This window comes from Salvelinus alpinus, chromosome 15 (assembly GCF_045679555.1).
Source record: "Salvelinus alpinus chromosome 15, SLU_Salpinus.1, whole genome shotgun sequence".
NCBI classification, from domain to species: Eukaryota; Metazoa; Chordata; class Actinopteri; order Salmoniformes; family Salmonidae; genus Salvelinus; species Salvelinus alpinus.
The window spans coordinates 14,417,255-14,434,556 of record NC_092100.1 but is presented as its reverse complement, the minus strand read 5'-3'; the positions used below and the strand labels follow the sequence as shown (position 1 = coordinate 14,434,556).

The 17,302-nt window shown below is 42.9% G+C and overlaps 1 protein-coding gene across 1 annotated transcript in view; it reads left to right on the top strand.

The window, feature by feature from the left end:
* LOC139539529 (inaD-like protein) overlaps positions 1–17,302 on the top strand; it is a 269,424-nt gene that overhangs the window by 194,187 nt on the left and 57,935 nt on the right. The window contains exons 25-26 of the mRNA XM_071342573.1: positions 3,822–4,018; positions 7,459–7,550. Coding sequence (XP_071198674.1) covers positions 3,822–4,018; positions 7,459–7,550 — 289 coding nt within the window. The remainder of the gene's footprint in view (positions 1–3,821; positions 4,019–7,458; positions 7,551–17,302) is intronic.

The following is a 17,302-nucleotide window of genomic DNA, read 5'->3' as shown; positions in this document are numbered from 1 at the left end:
CAATCTAGTTGTAGAAACATCTCAATGATGATCAATGGAAACAGAATGCACCTGAGCTCAATTTCGAGTCTCATAGCAAAGGGTCTGTCTGAATACTTATGTAAGTAAGGTATCTCTGTTTTTATTTTTAATAAAAATGTAAAAAAATAATCAAAAAACTTGTTTTCGCTTTGTCATTATGGTTTATTGTGTGTAGATAGATTTGTTTTATTAAATCCATTTTAGAATAATGCTGTAACAAAACAAAATGTGGAAAAAGGGAAGGGGTCTGAATACTTTCCGAATGCACTGTACGTACTCGTCCTCCTCACCAGCGTCTTGACCTTACTGCAGTTCGGCGTCGTTACCGACTTCAGTGGACAAATGCTCACCTTCGATGGCCGCTGGCACGCTGGAGAAGTGTGCTCCTCACGGATGAATCACGGTTTCAACTGTATCACATGTATGGTGTCGTGTGGGCGAGCGGTTTGCTGTTGTGAACAGAGTGCACCATGGTGGCATTAGGGTTATGGTATGGGCAGGCATAAGCTACGGATAACTAACACAATTGCATTTTATTGATAGCAATTTGAATGCACAGAAATACCGTAATGACATAGACAATAACCCACAATACAAAACAGACTACCTAAATATGGTTCCCAATCAGAGACAACACAAAACACCTGCCTCTGATTGAGAACCATGTCAGGCCAAACTAGAAAACCCCACAATGAAACAGACAACATAGAACTGCCCACCCCAACTCACGCCCTGACCATACTAACTAAAGACAAAACAAAGGAAAATAAAGGTCAGAACGTGACACTGATGCATATCTGTATTCCCAGTCATGTGAAATTCGTAGATCAGGGCCTAATGTAGTTATTTCAATTGACTGATTTTCTTATAATGAACTGTATGTAACTCAATAAAATCTTCGAAATTGTTGCATGTTGTGTTGATATTTTTGTTCAGTGTAAATCTACTTGAAAATCTACGGCAAGACAAGAAAATGGTTGTCTAGCAATGATCAACAACCAATTTGACAGAAGTTTAAGAATTTTGTCAAGAATAATGGGCAAATGTTGCACAATTGAATTTTTTCTTTAACCTTTATTTAATTAGGCAAGTCAGTTCTTATTTATCACAAATTCTGATTTACAATGACGGTCTACCCTGGCCAAACCCGGACGACACTGGGCCAATTGTTCGCCGCCCTATGGGACTCCCAATCACGACCGGATGTGATACAGCCTGGATTCAAACCAGGGTCTGTATTGAATTTTAAATTCAGGCTGTAACACAACAAATGTTGGAATAAGGCAAGGAGTATGAATTCTTTCTGAAGGCACTGTAGCTCTCGCTCTCTTGCCCTTTCATGTTCACTGTGTGACAGCTGCAGGTTTTGAATCAAAACAGGAGTTGGAACACTATGCTGGGCAGAAATACAAAGAAAGAGAGAGGGGGAGGAGAAAGAGAGGAAGGGCTGATCTGAGCCAAATAAAGACCTGTATATACAGTACCTCTGCTGATTGGACAATTGGGTGATGGATAAATGATGTGAGTTGGATGGGGGAATCAATGTGCAATGGATTGGGTGGAAGAGTGGCTTTTTACAAGGTGTTGCAGCCCCTTCCCCAAACACACACATACACACACAAACACACACATCGTACATGCACAGGGGTTGTTTGATCAGAAGATTTGAATCTCATTCTTTTGATTGACAGCTGCCTTTGAGGGTCATCTAATATAATCCTTTCATGAAAGATGGGCAGATCTTAAATGGGGGACACACACAGAGGAGTTTAAGTCAGGACCTCCGCTCTACCCAGACCTTTAGCTGTGGACAGAGAGGGGAAGAGCAAAGATAGAGAGGGAGGACAAATAAGAGAGGGAGGACAGATAAGAGAGGAAGAGCAAATACGATAGGAGAAGAAAGTGAGGACAGATAAAATAGGAGAAGAGGGGGAGGACAGATAAGAGAGGCATGTGGTCAGCTAGGCCATCCCTCCCTAAACCAGAGGATTACAGAAAATAACAGCTAGTGTAGGAGCCTTTCTACAGTAACCTAGGGCTGGGCGATATGGCCAAAATATCATATCACTGTATTTTTCAAAATGTGTATTTTGTAAATTTGCTTTATGAGTAGTGTGTGACCCTAGTCTGCGTTCTCACCAGACATGTCACCCATAAAGCATGTTTGGGATGCTCTGGATTGATGTGTACGACAGCGTGTTCCAGTTCCAAATTCTAGTTCCAAATTCTAAGTGATTCTGATTTGTTTTATACTGTTCAATTAAACTTAAACAAAAAATTATTTTCATATATTCTTGCATTTCCTGCATTCATTTGAGATCATTTCCACACTGCCACGTATGGCTGCACGATACTGGCAAAATATCTAGGCCTTATTTTTAACCAAATGTTGCAATTTTGATTTGACTTAAAACAAAAACGCTTGGGTGAACTGTTGGAATCATGGAAATAGAATGATTATTATAATTCTATAGTTAGAATATATTAGTGGGCACTTTGAATACAGTGTTGTTTGACATGACAACGAATGAAAATGCCAGAGAGGAGTTATTGTGACAGTGTAGGAACCAAAGTGTTGGTCAGTGTTTCCTAGGGACCCTATAATCGTTGGCTACATTAAATGTTTTCTCATAGCCTCTTCATGTAGCTAACATATTCATGCTTTGCCTAATCCTCTTTGGTTTAGAAAGTACTGTTGCACAAACAACTAGCTGATTTAGTCCTCACCATCACTGGTATAATCAGGCTGTATAGCCAGCTACATTTGCTCTGACTCAGTACATTTATTAGCTAGCCAGCTAACTTGTTGTTAGCATTAGTGGCTAACAGGTTTTAGCCACAATTTGCTAAGAAAAGACTAACTAGCTGTTTGCAGATGTAAGAAACACCAACTAATAGTGTTATTATAGAACGCTTGTGGATTTATATTAAGATGCGAAGTGGAAACGGCATCGTTGTCATCAATGCAAGCGTCTCCTGGTCAAGCAACAACAAATGCGCTCCTTGTGTGAAAGGGGGCAATGCTAGGTCTGTGTGGAAAGCGACATGGATAGGCAGAGAGAGAGCGGAGAGAGATGACTCAAGTAGTGGAGCAAATTATAAAAATGGACGTTACACAGGGCTTACCACATTTAATAAACCAAACATTCAAATACCATTATAAAAGGTAAAGTAAAAACCCAAACCGGTCCGTGCATCAATACTGGTATAAAGTAAAATACGGTATACAGGCCAGCCCTACAGTAACCTGACACCTGTGTAGCTCTATCAGAACTACAGCAGGACTCCCACAGCCCTGGTGTACCCCAGAATGGATTGAAGATGACATTGTGTTAAATAGATGGCATGGTACATCCAATGTGACTTGAATACTGCAATTATAGGGATTATTGCATAGCAGAACTAGCTAGCATTATAAAACTAGAAAGCAGAGCTTAGACTTTAGCTAGAGAGCAGAGATGAACCTGTTCTGTGTATTGGAGGCAGCCCAGGGCCTCCTCAGTCAGGGAGAAATTGTAATAATGTCCCTCGTGTTTAATGGAAAAGACCAGGGTATTCCACCGACTGGACATGTCAAATAGATTCATCACAGGAAAGAAAAATAAGAAACTTGTGTGTGTGCCGCCTATATGTGTCTATGTCCAGTATTCATTCCGGGTGATTGCCTTTAAGAACTTTTCTAGTGTGTGTGTAAAACTAGATGTATGGTTTGGCACTGTTCTCTTTCACATGTAACTCTCTTCAACACTGAAACATAGAGCATTAGAACTAACACCTCTCTTTTGCTCCTGTCCCTCCAGAGCGGATCAGGTTGCGTTACGGGGAGCTGTGCGGGGAGCTGCTGTGTGTGGAGCTGGACAGGGAGCGTCAGGGCCTGGGTCTGAGCCTGGCGGGGAACAAGGACCGCTCCTGCCTCAGCATCTTCGTGGTAGGCATCAGCCCCGGGGGCCCCGCTGCCAAGGACGGACGCATCCGCGTAGGGGACGAGCTGCTGGAGGTGAGGGGGGGCCACACCTAAACACACACACTAGTGATGTGCGGGTTGACCCATAACCCGCAGGCAGCTTTTGGGTCATGAAATATTGTGTGGATGAAGGGTGGGTGGAATAAAGAGAAAACAATGTATTAAAAATCCATGAATGTGTAATTACTGTGCAGTTGATATCTATAGGATACACTGAGGTTTAGATTTTGTTCTTTGTATCTGGCGTTACTGTGTAGCCTCAGCTTAGGGCCTAACTGTAGCATGACAAATACACACCTACTGACAAATACACACCTACTGACAAATACACGCTAGCTGACAAATACACACCAACTGACAAATACACGCCAGCTTACAAATACACGCCAGCTGACAAATACACACCAACTGACAAATACACACCAGCTGACAAATACACACCAGCTGACAAATACACACCAACTGACAAATACACGCCAGCTGACAAATACACACCAGCTGACAAATACACACCAGCTGACAAATACACACCAGCTGACAAATACACACCAACTGACAAATACACACCAACTGACAAATACACACCAACTGACAAATACACACCAGAATGAGAGAGGGGGAGGAGAAAGAGAGGAAGGGGTGGTCTGAGCCAATTAAAGACCTGTAAATACAGTACCTCTGCTGATTGGACGATTGGGTGATGGATAAACGATGTGAGTTGGATGGGGGAATCGCTGTGCAATGGATTGGGTGGCAGAGTGGCTGGGACCGATAGCCTGTAAAACAGCTTCTAACTCAAGGCCATCAGACTGTGAAATAGCCATCACTAGCTGGCTACCACCTGTTTACTCAATCCTGCACGTTAGAGGCTGCTGCCCTATATACATATACATGGAATCACTGGTCACTAATAATGTTTACATACTGCTTTACTCATTTCATATATATAAATACTGTATTATATTCTACTGTAATTTAGTCAATGCCACTCCGAAATTGCTCGTCCTAATATTTATATATTTCTTAATTCCATTATTTTACTTTTAGATTTGTGTGTATTGTTGTGAATTGTTAGATACTACTGTGCTGTTGGTGCTAGGAACACAAGCATTTCGCTACACCCACAATAACATCTGCAAAATATGTGTATGTGACCAATAAAAATTGATTTGATGAATGTGCAGTTAGGGACCTTCTGTAGAGGTGGTGTTGCTGTCTTTATCAGCATCTTAAAGGCTGATTAGTATTTCAACCACATAAAGTATGCATACAAGCCAAACTGAAATCTTATCAAAAACTTTACCGATGTACCAAAAAATCTTATAATTTCCTTAAAACCGGTCAAACTGATTTTCTGCATGGAAAATGATTCCTGTTTTTTTTGTTATTGCATTTTCTCCCCGGTCCCTAAGCGTCTTCCCTGCCCAAGAGAAGCAGAGATGGGAACTCTTTACTCTTTATGAAAACTTTACCGATGTCAACTAGGTTGAAGCAGTCATTCTATCGATTTAAGACATTATTCTGGTGATCTAGGGTTTATTTCATCTTCTAGGGCAACATGCAATGACAGAACAGAAGCTGCATGTATCTAATTAGAGTCAAGTTGACTGACAAATAACCTACCAAAATGTTGGAAATTATAAACAGAAGCTGCATGTATCTAATTAGAGTCAAGTTGACTAACAAATAACCTACCAAAATGTTGGAAATTATATGCAGAAACATAGGCCTGTCAAAAAAAATCCCGCCATCTTTGACTGTACATTGCATTTTCTATATTTGTGGGTCAGGTGCCGGCCTCAGATTTTCACTTTATCCCATATAGTCGGACAGTCCCAACTCCCAACACAACGCTGTCACTGTTGATGCCAGGGCTCCTCTCAGGCCACACAATTCATCACAACACAACAGCTGTGCGTGTGTGTGTGTGCACGCGTCTGAGTGTGTGTGTCTGCCTCTGAGGAATGAGGGGGAATAGCTGTCACTAAGGCCACAGGGGCTAACCTAAAACACTTTTCTCTATCCTCTTTCCATTCTCTGTCTATTGATGTTCACTTCTCTTTTCTGTATCTCCTCTTTTCTGTCTTCCTTAGGGAGTTTCAGCTCCTGAAAAGACTGCCTAGGCAGCGAGTAGCCATGCAATATAGATGTGATTGATTATTATGATTTGATTAGAGTAGTTGCTTGGTTTGAGCACTGCTACTGAATGCAATGAATTATATATGTGTCTACAGAGAGCTGTAGTGTTTTGATGTGTTCGTCGTAGATTATCTTCCACAACATTGATAGTAACATCGAAGAGCCTGAATTGGAACTGACAGTTGACCCTTTGTCTGTTGACCTTTTGTCTGTTGTCTGTTGTCTTCCTTTTCGTGCCAATTCATTCATTCCATCATATCGTTTTCTCCTCCCTCCCACTGTCAACCCTGTTGTTTATTCTCTCCATTCCTCCCACCCTCTCTGTCATGCCAGCTTTACTCATTACAACAAAGTCACTGCTGCCATGAAAAATGCATGTGGCTCGCCACAAGCAGCGGGAGAGGAGGAGGGCAGACCCGACACACTGCAATACACACACAGTCACAGGCTGATGCATGCGGACACACGTTCACACACACAGTCACATTTGCACACACACACACACATGCGCACACACATACGCACACAGTCACAGGGACACGTACACACATACACACAAACACCACCTCAAACATTTTAAGCCATCATTGGGCTTTATGTACCAATTATTTATGTTGATATGGCCATGTAAATCCTGTCCAATAGGAACCGATGGAGCTAATCGGTTTTATTTAGACTTACTAAAGGTTGAATGGTATCATCATAAAAGCATTTAGTTAAAATGGGTTACCTATCTCTCTGCTGTGTGTATGTGTGTGTGTGTGTGCGTGTGCGTGTGCGTGTGCGTGCGCACACGTAATCATGTGCTTAACACTGTTGTCCAACTTGAGCAGAGGCATCATCCTGTAATTTTCATCGCCAACAATAGGATGACTGTGTGTGGTGTGTGTTTGGTGCACGCTTGCTTACAGGGTGTATTTGTGTTTGCATGCCTGTGTTTGCATGCCTGTGTTTGCATACCTGTGTTCGTGTCTGTGTTCATGTCTGTTTGCATGTCTGTGTTTGCATGTCTGTGTTTGCATGTCTGTGTTCATGTCTGTGTTTGCATGCCTGTGTTCATGTCTGTGTTCATGCCTGTGTTCATCTTTATGTTGCTGTGTCTTTGTTAGAGAGATAAAGAAATGAAACCATCCCTTCTTCTTCCAGTATATGATATGGGTCGTGTTTATTTACCATCAAACGGAAGAAAACTGACCGAAGCAGGGAGGGACTACATGAACTTGTCCATTAAGAAATGTTATTTTTTACCGTAATCTTTTTTTTTGCTACGGTGTGCCCTAATGAATACTCTCTATTGTAGTGTAATGCTCTCTCCTTCTCTCCTGCCCCATCAGATCAACAACCAGGTCCTGTATGGCCGCAGCCACCTGAACGCCTCGGCCATCATCAAGAGCGCCTCGTGCAAGGTCAAGATCACCCTGATCAGGTAGGGCTTTGGGACCAGAGGCGTCAATGCCTATCCTACTGAGGGGACCTCTGCCCTCCTTAGTTTCAAACTGTTTAAGCTTGAAGGTGCTCTAAGTCCCGCCTGCACTGCTGTTTCAGAAACACCTTAGCAGTGTTGTAGTACCGGAGACCGGTCTCAAGACCACATTTTGAGTGTTTCGGTCTTGTCTCTGTGTTGGATACATTTGTACTCGGTCTTGGACACTGAGGACTAATTTCTTCCTGATACCAGCGGAGTAAAAAACTCATTATCAGCTTCCATTCAGTCAGCGCATAAAACCGCTTCGCCAGGCCAAATACACTATATGATGAAAAGTATGTGGACACCTGCTCGTCAAACATCTCATTCCAAAATCATTGGCATTAATATGGAGTTGGTCCCCCGTTTACTGCTATAACAGCCTTGACTCATCTGGGAAGGTTTTCCACTAGATGTTGGAACATTGCTGCAGGGACTTGCTTCCATTCAGCCACAAGAGTATTAGTGAGGTTGGGCGATTAGGCCTGGCTCACAGTCGGTGTTCAAATGTATTCCAAAGGTGTTCGATGGGGTTGAGGTCATGGCTCTGTGCAGGCCAGTCAAGTTCTTCCACACCGATCTTGACAAACCATTTCTGTATGCACCTTGCTTTGTGCTTGCTTAAACAGGAAAGGGCCTTCCCCAAACTGTTGTCACTAAGTTGGAAGCACAGAATCGTCTAGAATGTCGTTGTAAGCTGTAGCGTTAAGATTTCCCTTCATTGGACCTAAGCCCAAACCATGAAAAACAGCCCCAGACCATTATTCCTCCTCCACCAAACTTTACAGTTGGCACTATGCATTCGGGCAGGTAGCGTTCTCCTGGAAACACATTTCATGAAGCTCCCAACGAACAGTTATTGTGCCGACGTTGCTTCCAGAGGCAGTTTGGAACTCGGTAGTGAGTGTTGCAACCGAGGACAGATGATTTTTACACGCTACGCACTTCAGCACTCGGCGGTCCCGTTCTGTGAGCTTGTGTGGCCTACCACTTCGCGGCTGAGCCGCTGTTGCTCCTAGACGTTTCCACTTCACAATAACAGCACTTACAGTTGACCGGGGCAGCTCTAGCAGGGCAGAAATTTGATGAACTGACTTGTTGGAAAGGTGGCATCCTATGATGGTGCCATGTTGAAAGTCACTAAGCTCTTCAGTAAGGTCATTCTACTGCCAATGTTTGTCTTACTGTAAAACACAAAGGACCAGTAGGGGAGTGTAGTGTAGAGGAGTGTAGTGTAGAGTAGAGTAGTGTAGAATAGAGGAGTGTAGAGGAGTGTAGAATAGTGTAGAGTAGTGTAGAGGACTGTAGTGTAGAGTAGTGTGGAGTGTAGTGTAGAGGAGTGTAGTGGAGATTAGTGTAGAGGAGTGTAGAGTAGTGTAGAGGAGTGGAGTGTAGAGTAGTGTAGAGAAGTGGAGTGTAGTGTAGAGGAGTGGAGTGGATAATAGTGTAGTGTAGAGGAGTGTAGAGTAGTGTAGAATAGAGTAGTGTAGAGGAGTGTAGTGGAGAGGAGTGTAGAATAGAGTAGTGTAGAGGAGTGTAGAATAGGGTAGTGTGGATGAGTGTAGTGTAGAGGAGTGTAGAGTAGTGTAGAGAAGTGGAGTGTAGAGTAGTGTAGAGGAGTGGATAATAGTGTAGTGTAGAAGAGTGTAGAATAGAGTAGTGTGGAGGAGTGTAGTGTAGAGGAGTGTAGAATATAGTAGTGTAGAGGAGTGTAGTGTAGAGTAGTGTAGAGGAGTGTAGTGTAGTGTAGAGTAGTGTAGAGTAGAGGAGTGTAGAGGAGTGTAGAGTAGAGTAGTGTAGAGCAGTGTAGAATAGTGTAGTGTAGAGTAGTGTAGTGTAGAGGAGTGTAGTGGAGTGGAGTGTAGAAGGATGTAGTGTAGAGTAGTGTACAGGAGTGTAGAAGAGTGTAGAGTAGTGTAGAGAAGTGTGGTGTGGAGGAGTGGAGTGTAGAGTAGTGTAGAGGAGTGTAGAGTAGTGTAGAGGAGTGTAGAATAGTGTAGAGTAGTGTAGAGGACTGTAGTGTAGAGTAGTGTGGAGTGTAGAGTAGTGTGGAGTGTAGTGTAGAGGAGTGTAGTGGAGATTAGTGTAGAGTAGTGTAGAGGAGTGGATAATAGTGTAGTGTAGAGGAGTGTAGTGGAGATTAGTGTAGTGTAGAGTAGTGTAGTGGAGTGTAGAGTAGTGGAGTAGAGTGTAGAGGAGTGTAGTGTAGTGTAGAGGAGTGTAGAGTAGTGTAGAGCAGTGTAGAGTAGTGGAGTGTAGAGGAGTGTAGTGTAGAATGTGTAGAGGAGTGTAGTGTAGAGTAGTGTACAGGAGTGTAGAAGAGTGTAGAGTAGTGTAGAGGAGTGGAGTGTGGTGTAGTGTAGAGGAGTGTGGTGTAGTGTAGTGTAGAGGAGTGTGGTGTAGAGTAGTGTAGTGTAGAGTAGTGTAGAGGAGTGTAGTGTAGAGTAGTGTAGAGGAGTGGAGTGTAGAGTAGTGTGGAGTGTAGTGTAGATTAGTGTAGAGGAGTGGAGTGTAGAGTAGTGTAGAGGAGTGGAGAATAGTGGAGTGGAGAGGAGTGTAGAGGAGTGTAGAAGAGTGTAGAGTAGTGTAGAGGAGTGGAGTGTGGTGTAGTGTGGAGTGTAGTGTAGATTAGTGTAGTGTAGAGGAGTGTAGAGGAGTGGAGTGTAGAGTAGTGTAGAGGAGTGTAGTGTAGAGTAGTGTGGAGTGTAGATTAGTGTAGTGTAGAGGAGTGGAGTGTAGAGTAGTGTAGAGGAGTGGAGAATAGTGGAGTGTAGAGGAGTGGAGTAGAGTGTAGAGGAGTGTAGAGGATTGTAGTGTAGAGTAGTAGAGTAGTGTAGAGTAGAGTGTAGTGTAGAGGAGTGTAGAGGAGTGTAGTGTAGAGTTGTAGAGTGTAGTGTAGAGTAGTGTAGAGTAGAGTGTAGTGTAGAGTAGAGTAGTGGAGTGGAGTGGAGTGTAAAGTAGTGGAGTGGAGTTGAGTGGAGTGGAGGTATACGACTTGTCAATTATGTAGTACAATAGTGAAATCATGCACAAAGTAACCTACACGCAAAGCATGTTGAACTACATTCATATGCGCGCCGTACACATAGCCTAGTTTCAGCAGGAATATCATCTGCAGGCAGCAAGAGCATGCAGCTCTCAGCTGGTTTTGGCACAGAGCAGCTCACAGCTGTAGCTGGTAGGGTAGAACATATGTTTTAGCTTATGATATCTACCAGTAAATGCTAACTAAGGCAACAATAGCAATGCAAACCAGGTGTTGAGAAAGTTTGGTCCGAAGTCTTGTTTAGTAGGCTATTTATGATGCGCAATTCAGTCATGATGCACTGTTTGCATCAGGGGCGTAGGCTTGAGTGGGCCTGGGTGGTCAGCGTTGCACGCTCTGGGCATTCTCTCAACCAGCTTTACCTGGAATGCTTTTCCAATAGTCTTGAAGGAGTTCCCACATATGCTGAGAACTCGCAATTGGGTTGAGGTTATGTGATTGTGGAGGCCAGGTCATCTGATTCAGCACTCCATCACTCTCCTTCTTGGTCAAATAGCCCTTACACAGCCTGGGGGTGTGCATTGTCCTGTTGAAAAAAAAATGATAGTCCCACTAAGCGCAAAACAGATGGGATGGCGTATCCCTGCAGAATGCTGCGGTAGCCATGCTGGTTAAGTGTGCCTTGAATTCAAAATAAATCACAGACAGTGTCACCAGCAAAGCACCCCCACACCATCAAACCTCCTCCTCCATGCTTCACGGTGGGAACCACACATGCAGAAATTATCCATTTACCTACTCTGCATCTCACAAAGATGCAGCGGTTGGATCCAAAAATCTCAAATTTGGCCCAAGCAAGTATCTTCTTAGTGGTTTCTTTGCAGCAAAGGCCTGATTCATGCAGTCACCTCTGAACAGTTGATGTTGAGATGTGTCTGTTACTTGAACTCTGTGAAGCATTTATTTGGGATGCAATTTCTGAGGCTGGTAACTCTTACGAACTTCTCCTCTGCAGCAGAGGGAACTCTGGTTCTTCTTTCCTGTGGCGGTCCTCATGAGATCCAGTTTCATCATAACGCTTGATGGTTGTTGCGACTGCACTTGAAGAAACGTTCAACGTTTTTGACATTTTCTGGATTGACTGACCTTCATGTCTTAAAATGTTTTAAAGTAATGATGGACTGTCATTTCTCTTTGCTTATTTGAGCTGTTCTTGCCATAATATGGACTTGGTCTTTTACCAAATAGGGCTATCTTCTATATACCACCCTACCTTAACACAACTGATTGTCTCAAACGCATTAAGAAGGAAAGACATTCCACAAATTAACTTTTAACTTAGGGCTAGGCCCCTTTTTTCTCCATTTCCGCCTGAATGACATGCCCAAAGTAAACTGCCTGTAGCTCAGTCCCTGAAGCCAGGATATTCATATAATTGGTACCATTTGAAAGAAAATAATGTAGGAGAATATAATACAATAGATATGGTAGATATGGTAGGAGAAAATCCAAAGAAAAACCAACCAAACAGAAAGCTCATATTGTAAAATAGCTCCCTGGATGCAATTCCTATGGCTTCCACAGGGTGTCCGCAGTCATGTTCAAGGTTTCAGGCCGTAACTTCAAAAACGAATAAGAAATAACAGTTTTTGTATGAGGACACAGTGTTGGAAATCCGTGTCTTTGCGCGTCATGATGAAGTTGTGCACCTGCTAAAATCGGTTTCCTATTGAACATACTTCTTTCTGAAATAAATATTATAGTTTGATTACATTTTAGGGTGTCTGAGTAGTAAATAGAAATGTATTTTGACTTGTTGAAACAAAGTTTAGGGGTAGATTTCTGGATTCCTTTCTCTGCAAGTTGAACGAGTGGATTACTCAAATCGATGGCGCCAACTGAACTGACTTTTTTGGATATAAAAAATGATTTTATCCAACAAAACGACACAACATGTTATAGCTGGGACCCTTTGGATGACAAATCAGAGGAATATTTTTTTTAAAGTAAGTGAATATTTAATCTTTAAATGTATAGTATGAAACCTGTGAAACCTGTGCCAAAAATATTTTGACGTGGGGCGCCGTCCTCAAACAATCGCATGGCATGTTTTCGCTATACTAGCTACTGAAAATCGGACAGTGCAGTTAGATTAACAATAATTTAAGCTTTCAGCCGATATAAGACACTTATATGTACCTAAATGTTTAAAATCCATAATAACTATTAGAATATATTTGAATTATGCACCCTCCAGTTTCACCAGGAAGTTGTCCCACTAGCGGGACACCGATCCTTTTAACAAGGAACACCTGTTAATTTAAATGCATTCCCGGTGACTACCTCATGAAGCTGGTTGAGAAAATGCCAAGAGTGTGCAAAGCTGTCATCAAGGCAAAGGGTGGCTACTTTGAAGAATCTCAAATATATTTTGATTTGTTTTAACACTTTTTTGGTTACTACATGATTCCATATGTGTTACTTCATAGTGTTGATGTCTTCACTATTATTCTACAATGTAGAAAATAGTAAAAAAAATAAAAACTAGAATAAGTAGGTGTGTCCAAATTTTGGAGTAGTACTGTATTCATAGTACTACATTGTTCATGTTTTTTTGCCATAACAGACTAAGCATCGTCACTGACATAACTCCATTGAACTAAAGAGGTCATTTTAACAAAATAATAATGTGGTCATAGCAACAAAAGACTACAGTATCATTCCGTTGTTTTTTTTTTACTGTTTGCCTCTCACATGCATTCCAGCACAGGTTTCCTCCAACGTGGATGACTAAGTTCCTATTGTGACTCGGTGTCTTGACAAGATGGCTTGTGAGGCAGGTATAGAACATTGGGAAGTCACTCCTACGTACCATTATACACTACAGAAGTGCCTGTATGTTGACTTCTCATGTTAATGTAATAAAGTGGAAAAATAAGTATGTGCGTGTTACGTTCCCCAGTTTCTGTGTTGTAGTTTGTGTATTTAAGTGTGTGTTTCAGGAGATGGCGTCCTGAATTCTCCCCAAGCAGCTGATTGGTCGACTCCATGGCTAATTGGAGCTGACCCCGCCCCCTCGTCAAGACGCAGCTGTATCCAATTAGACTCCTGAAGCTATATAAATGCCAGTGTTCTGTTTAGGAGAGAGGAACATGCAGAGAGAGATTGATTGCGATAGAGAGGTGTTGGTTGTTTCTCAGAGGGTTATATAGTGTTGGTTGTTTCTCAGAAAGTGATTTGGTATGTACTGTGTTTGTTGCATTATCAGATAGAGCTTCTTTGATGTCCTTGGTTTCTTAGTATGTTTGAGTAATTGTTTGATATTCTGTTTCATTTGTTCCCAGGGGGGAAGGGGAAGACACCTAGGGAGTGCTTAGGCAAGAGGCCCGCGGGCATACATATACCTGTAGTATATTCACTGTCTAGGCACACTAGGTAAGACCTGGGCGGACCACCCCCTGTATTTTGGTTAGCGCACCAGGTGGTGCTAATAGGTAAGTAGTGGGTAGGCAGGTTAGATAGGAGAGAGGGGAGCTTTGACATTTACTTTCTTTGCTTTAGTTCCGTCCAGCCCCTTTTCCCCATATTACCGTGTAAAGGAATAAAGTCCTTGTAAACGCTACCACATTCTGCCTTTTTGTCATCCTTACTCGCACCTAGAGTCCATACCTCTTTCACTTGACGGGGAGTTGAGTTGTAACAGGGTGTTGCGTTCCCTCTTCACAGAGGTGTGCGTAACAGTGCGTAGGTCAGTCAGCCTACATATTGCACCTACCATCCTTTTGTTTGTGCTCCCTTTGAACAGTGAGCAAAGATGGGGGGTTTTGTTACCATCCTTTCTCTGTGTACCAGTCAAGTACTGAGGTGAATAGTACTAGAGAAAGATTGTACCGCCTTCCATTTCTTTCTTTCTTCCCTACTCAGTGGTGCCAGATACCCCGGCTCTCTGTAGAAGAAAGGTATTTTACCCTTGGAGCGGATGTTAGAACGAAATTTACATTTTCAAGGTTGTCCGCTCCTATTTCTCTCCCTCAGCCAACGTTGACAGAAGGCGTATGTAACATTCTGACACAAGCATTAGGCAGGCGGCACCATCACTCTCCTTCGTCTACACACTATTACACAGCAACATCTAACGAAACAACGACAACCTTGGTGTAATTTGGGGTGGAGCGGGGAAGAGGAGGTAGTGAGAAGGGCAGGAGAGGGAAAGGAAAGAGCAAGCGAGGGAGAGGATGAGAGAGGGAAGGAGAGAGGCAGAAGAGGATAGAGAGAGAGGACTGAAAGAGGGAGGTAGGGAGAGAGGAAGGAAAGAGCGAGTGAGGATGGTAAGGATGAGGGAGGCAGAGAGGAGGAAAGGAGAGAGGGAGAGAGAACTGAAAGAGGGAGGGTGACATTGTGAACATCTCTGCTTGAGGGAGAGAGAGTCTCATTAACTGGGATTTGATATCTGTCCACTCAAACACCAGCTATGAAGCCTGCTACTGACTTACTAAGTCCCAATGGCAATTTATTTCCTGTACAGTGTATTACTTTTGACCAGGGCTCAGCGGGGAATAGGGTGCCGTATGAGGAGCAGACAGTGACAGTCACTTGCTCCGGCTTATTGCTCATTCTTTCTTGCTCTCTACCTTTCTTTCTCTTACGTCTATATACATCTTTATACCTCTCTACATACCTCTCTATTTCTATATACCTCTCTATCTCTATATACCTATATATACCTATCTACCTCTCTATCTCTATATACCTCTATATACCTCTATCTCTATATACCTCTATATACCTCTCTACCTCTATATACCTCTATATACCTCTACCTCTCCTTCTCTCTACCTCTCTATACAGTGGGGAGAACAAGTATTTGATACACTGCCGATTTTGCAGGTTTTCCTACTTACAAAGCATGTAGAGGTCTGTAATTTTTATCATAGGTACACTTCAACTGTGAGAGACGGAATCTAAAACAAAAATTCAGAAAATCACATTGTATGATTTTTAAGTAATTAATTTGCATTTTATTGCATGACATAAGTATTTGATCACCTACCAACCAGTAAGAATTCCGGCTCTCACAGACCTGTTAGTTTTTCTTTAAGAAGCCCTCCTGCTCTCCACTCATTACCTGTATTAACTGCACCTGTTTGAACTCGTTACCTGTATAAAAGACACCTGTCCACACACTCAATCAAACATACTCCAACCTCTCCACAATGGCCAAGACCAGAGAGCTGTGTAAGGACATCAGGGATAAATTGTAGACCTGTACAAGGCTGGGATGGGCTACAGGACAATAGGCAAGCAGCTTGGTGAGAAGGCAACAACTGTTGGCACAATTATTAGAAAATGGAAGAAGTTCAAGATGACGGTCAATCACCCTCGGTCTGGGGCTCCATGCAAGATCTCACCTCGTGGGGCATCAATGATCATGAGGAATGTGAGGGATCAGCCCAGAACTACACGGCAGGACCTGGTCAATGACCTGAAGAGAGCTGGGACCACAGTCTCAAAGAAAACCATTAGTAACACACTACACACCGTCATGGATTAAAATCCTGCAGCGCACGCAAGGTCCCCCTGCTCAAGCCAGCGCATGTCCAGGCCCGTCTGAAGTTTGCCAATGACCATCTGGATGATCCAGAGGAGGAATGGGAGAAGGTCATGTGGTCTGATGAGACAAAAATAGAGCTTTTTGGTCTAAACTCCACTCGCCGTGTTTGGAGGAAGAAGAAGGATGAGTACAACCCCAAGAACACCATCCCAACCGTGAAGCATGGAGGTGGAAACATCATTCTTTGGGGATGCTTTTCTGCAAAGGGGACAGGACAACTGCACCGTATTGAGGAGAGGATGGATGGGGCCATGTATCGCGAGATCTTGACCAACAACCTCCTTCCCTCAGTAAGAGCATTGAAGATGGGTCGTGGCTGGGTCTTCCAGCATGACAACGACCTGAAACACACAGCCAGGGCAACTAAGGAGTGGCTCCGTAAGAAGCATCTCAAGGTCCTGGAGTGGCCTAGCCAGTCTCCAGACCTGAACCCAATAGAAAATCTTTGGAGGGAGCCGAAAGTCCGTATTGCCCAGCGACAGCCCCGAAACCTGAAGGATCTGGAGAAGGTCTGTATGGAGGAGTGGGCCAAAATCCCTGCTGCAGTGTGTGCAAACCTGGTCAAGAACTACAGGAAACGTATGATCTCTGTAATTGCAAACAAAGGTTTCTGTACCAAATATTAAGTTCTGCTTTTCTAATGTATCAAATACTTATGTCATGCAATCATGACAATGCTTCTCTCTACATCTATGTACCTCTCTATCTCTCTCTTCCTCTATACCTCTCCTTCTCTCTACCGCTATATACCTATCTACCTCCATATACAGTGGGGAGAACAAGTATTTGATACACTGACAATTTTGCAGGTTTTCCTACTTACAAAGCATGTAGAGGTCTGTAATTTTTATCACAGGTACACTTCAACTGTGAGAGAAGGAATCTAAAACAAAAATCCAGAAAATCACATTGTATGATTTTTAATTGATTAATTTGCATTTTATTGCATGACATAAGTATTTGATACATCAGAAAAGCAGAACTGAATATTTGGTACAGAAACCTTAGTTTGCAATTACAGAGATCATACGTTTCCTGTAGTTCTTGACCAGGTTTGCACACACTGCAGCAGGGATTTTGGCCCACTCCTCCATACAGACCTTCTCCAGATCCTTC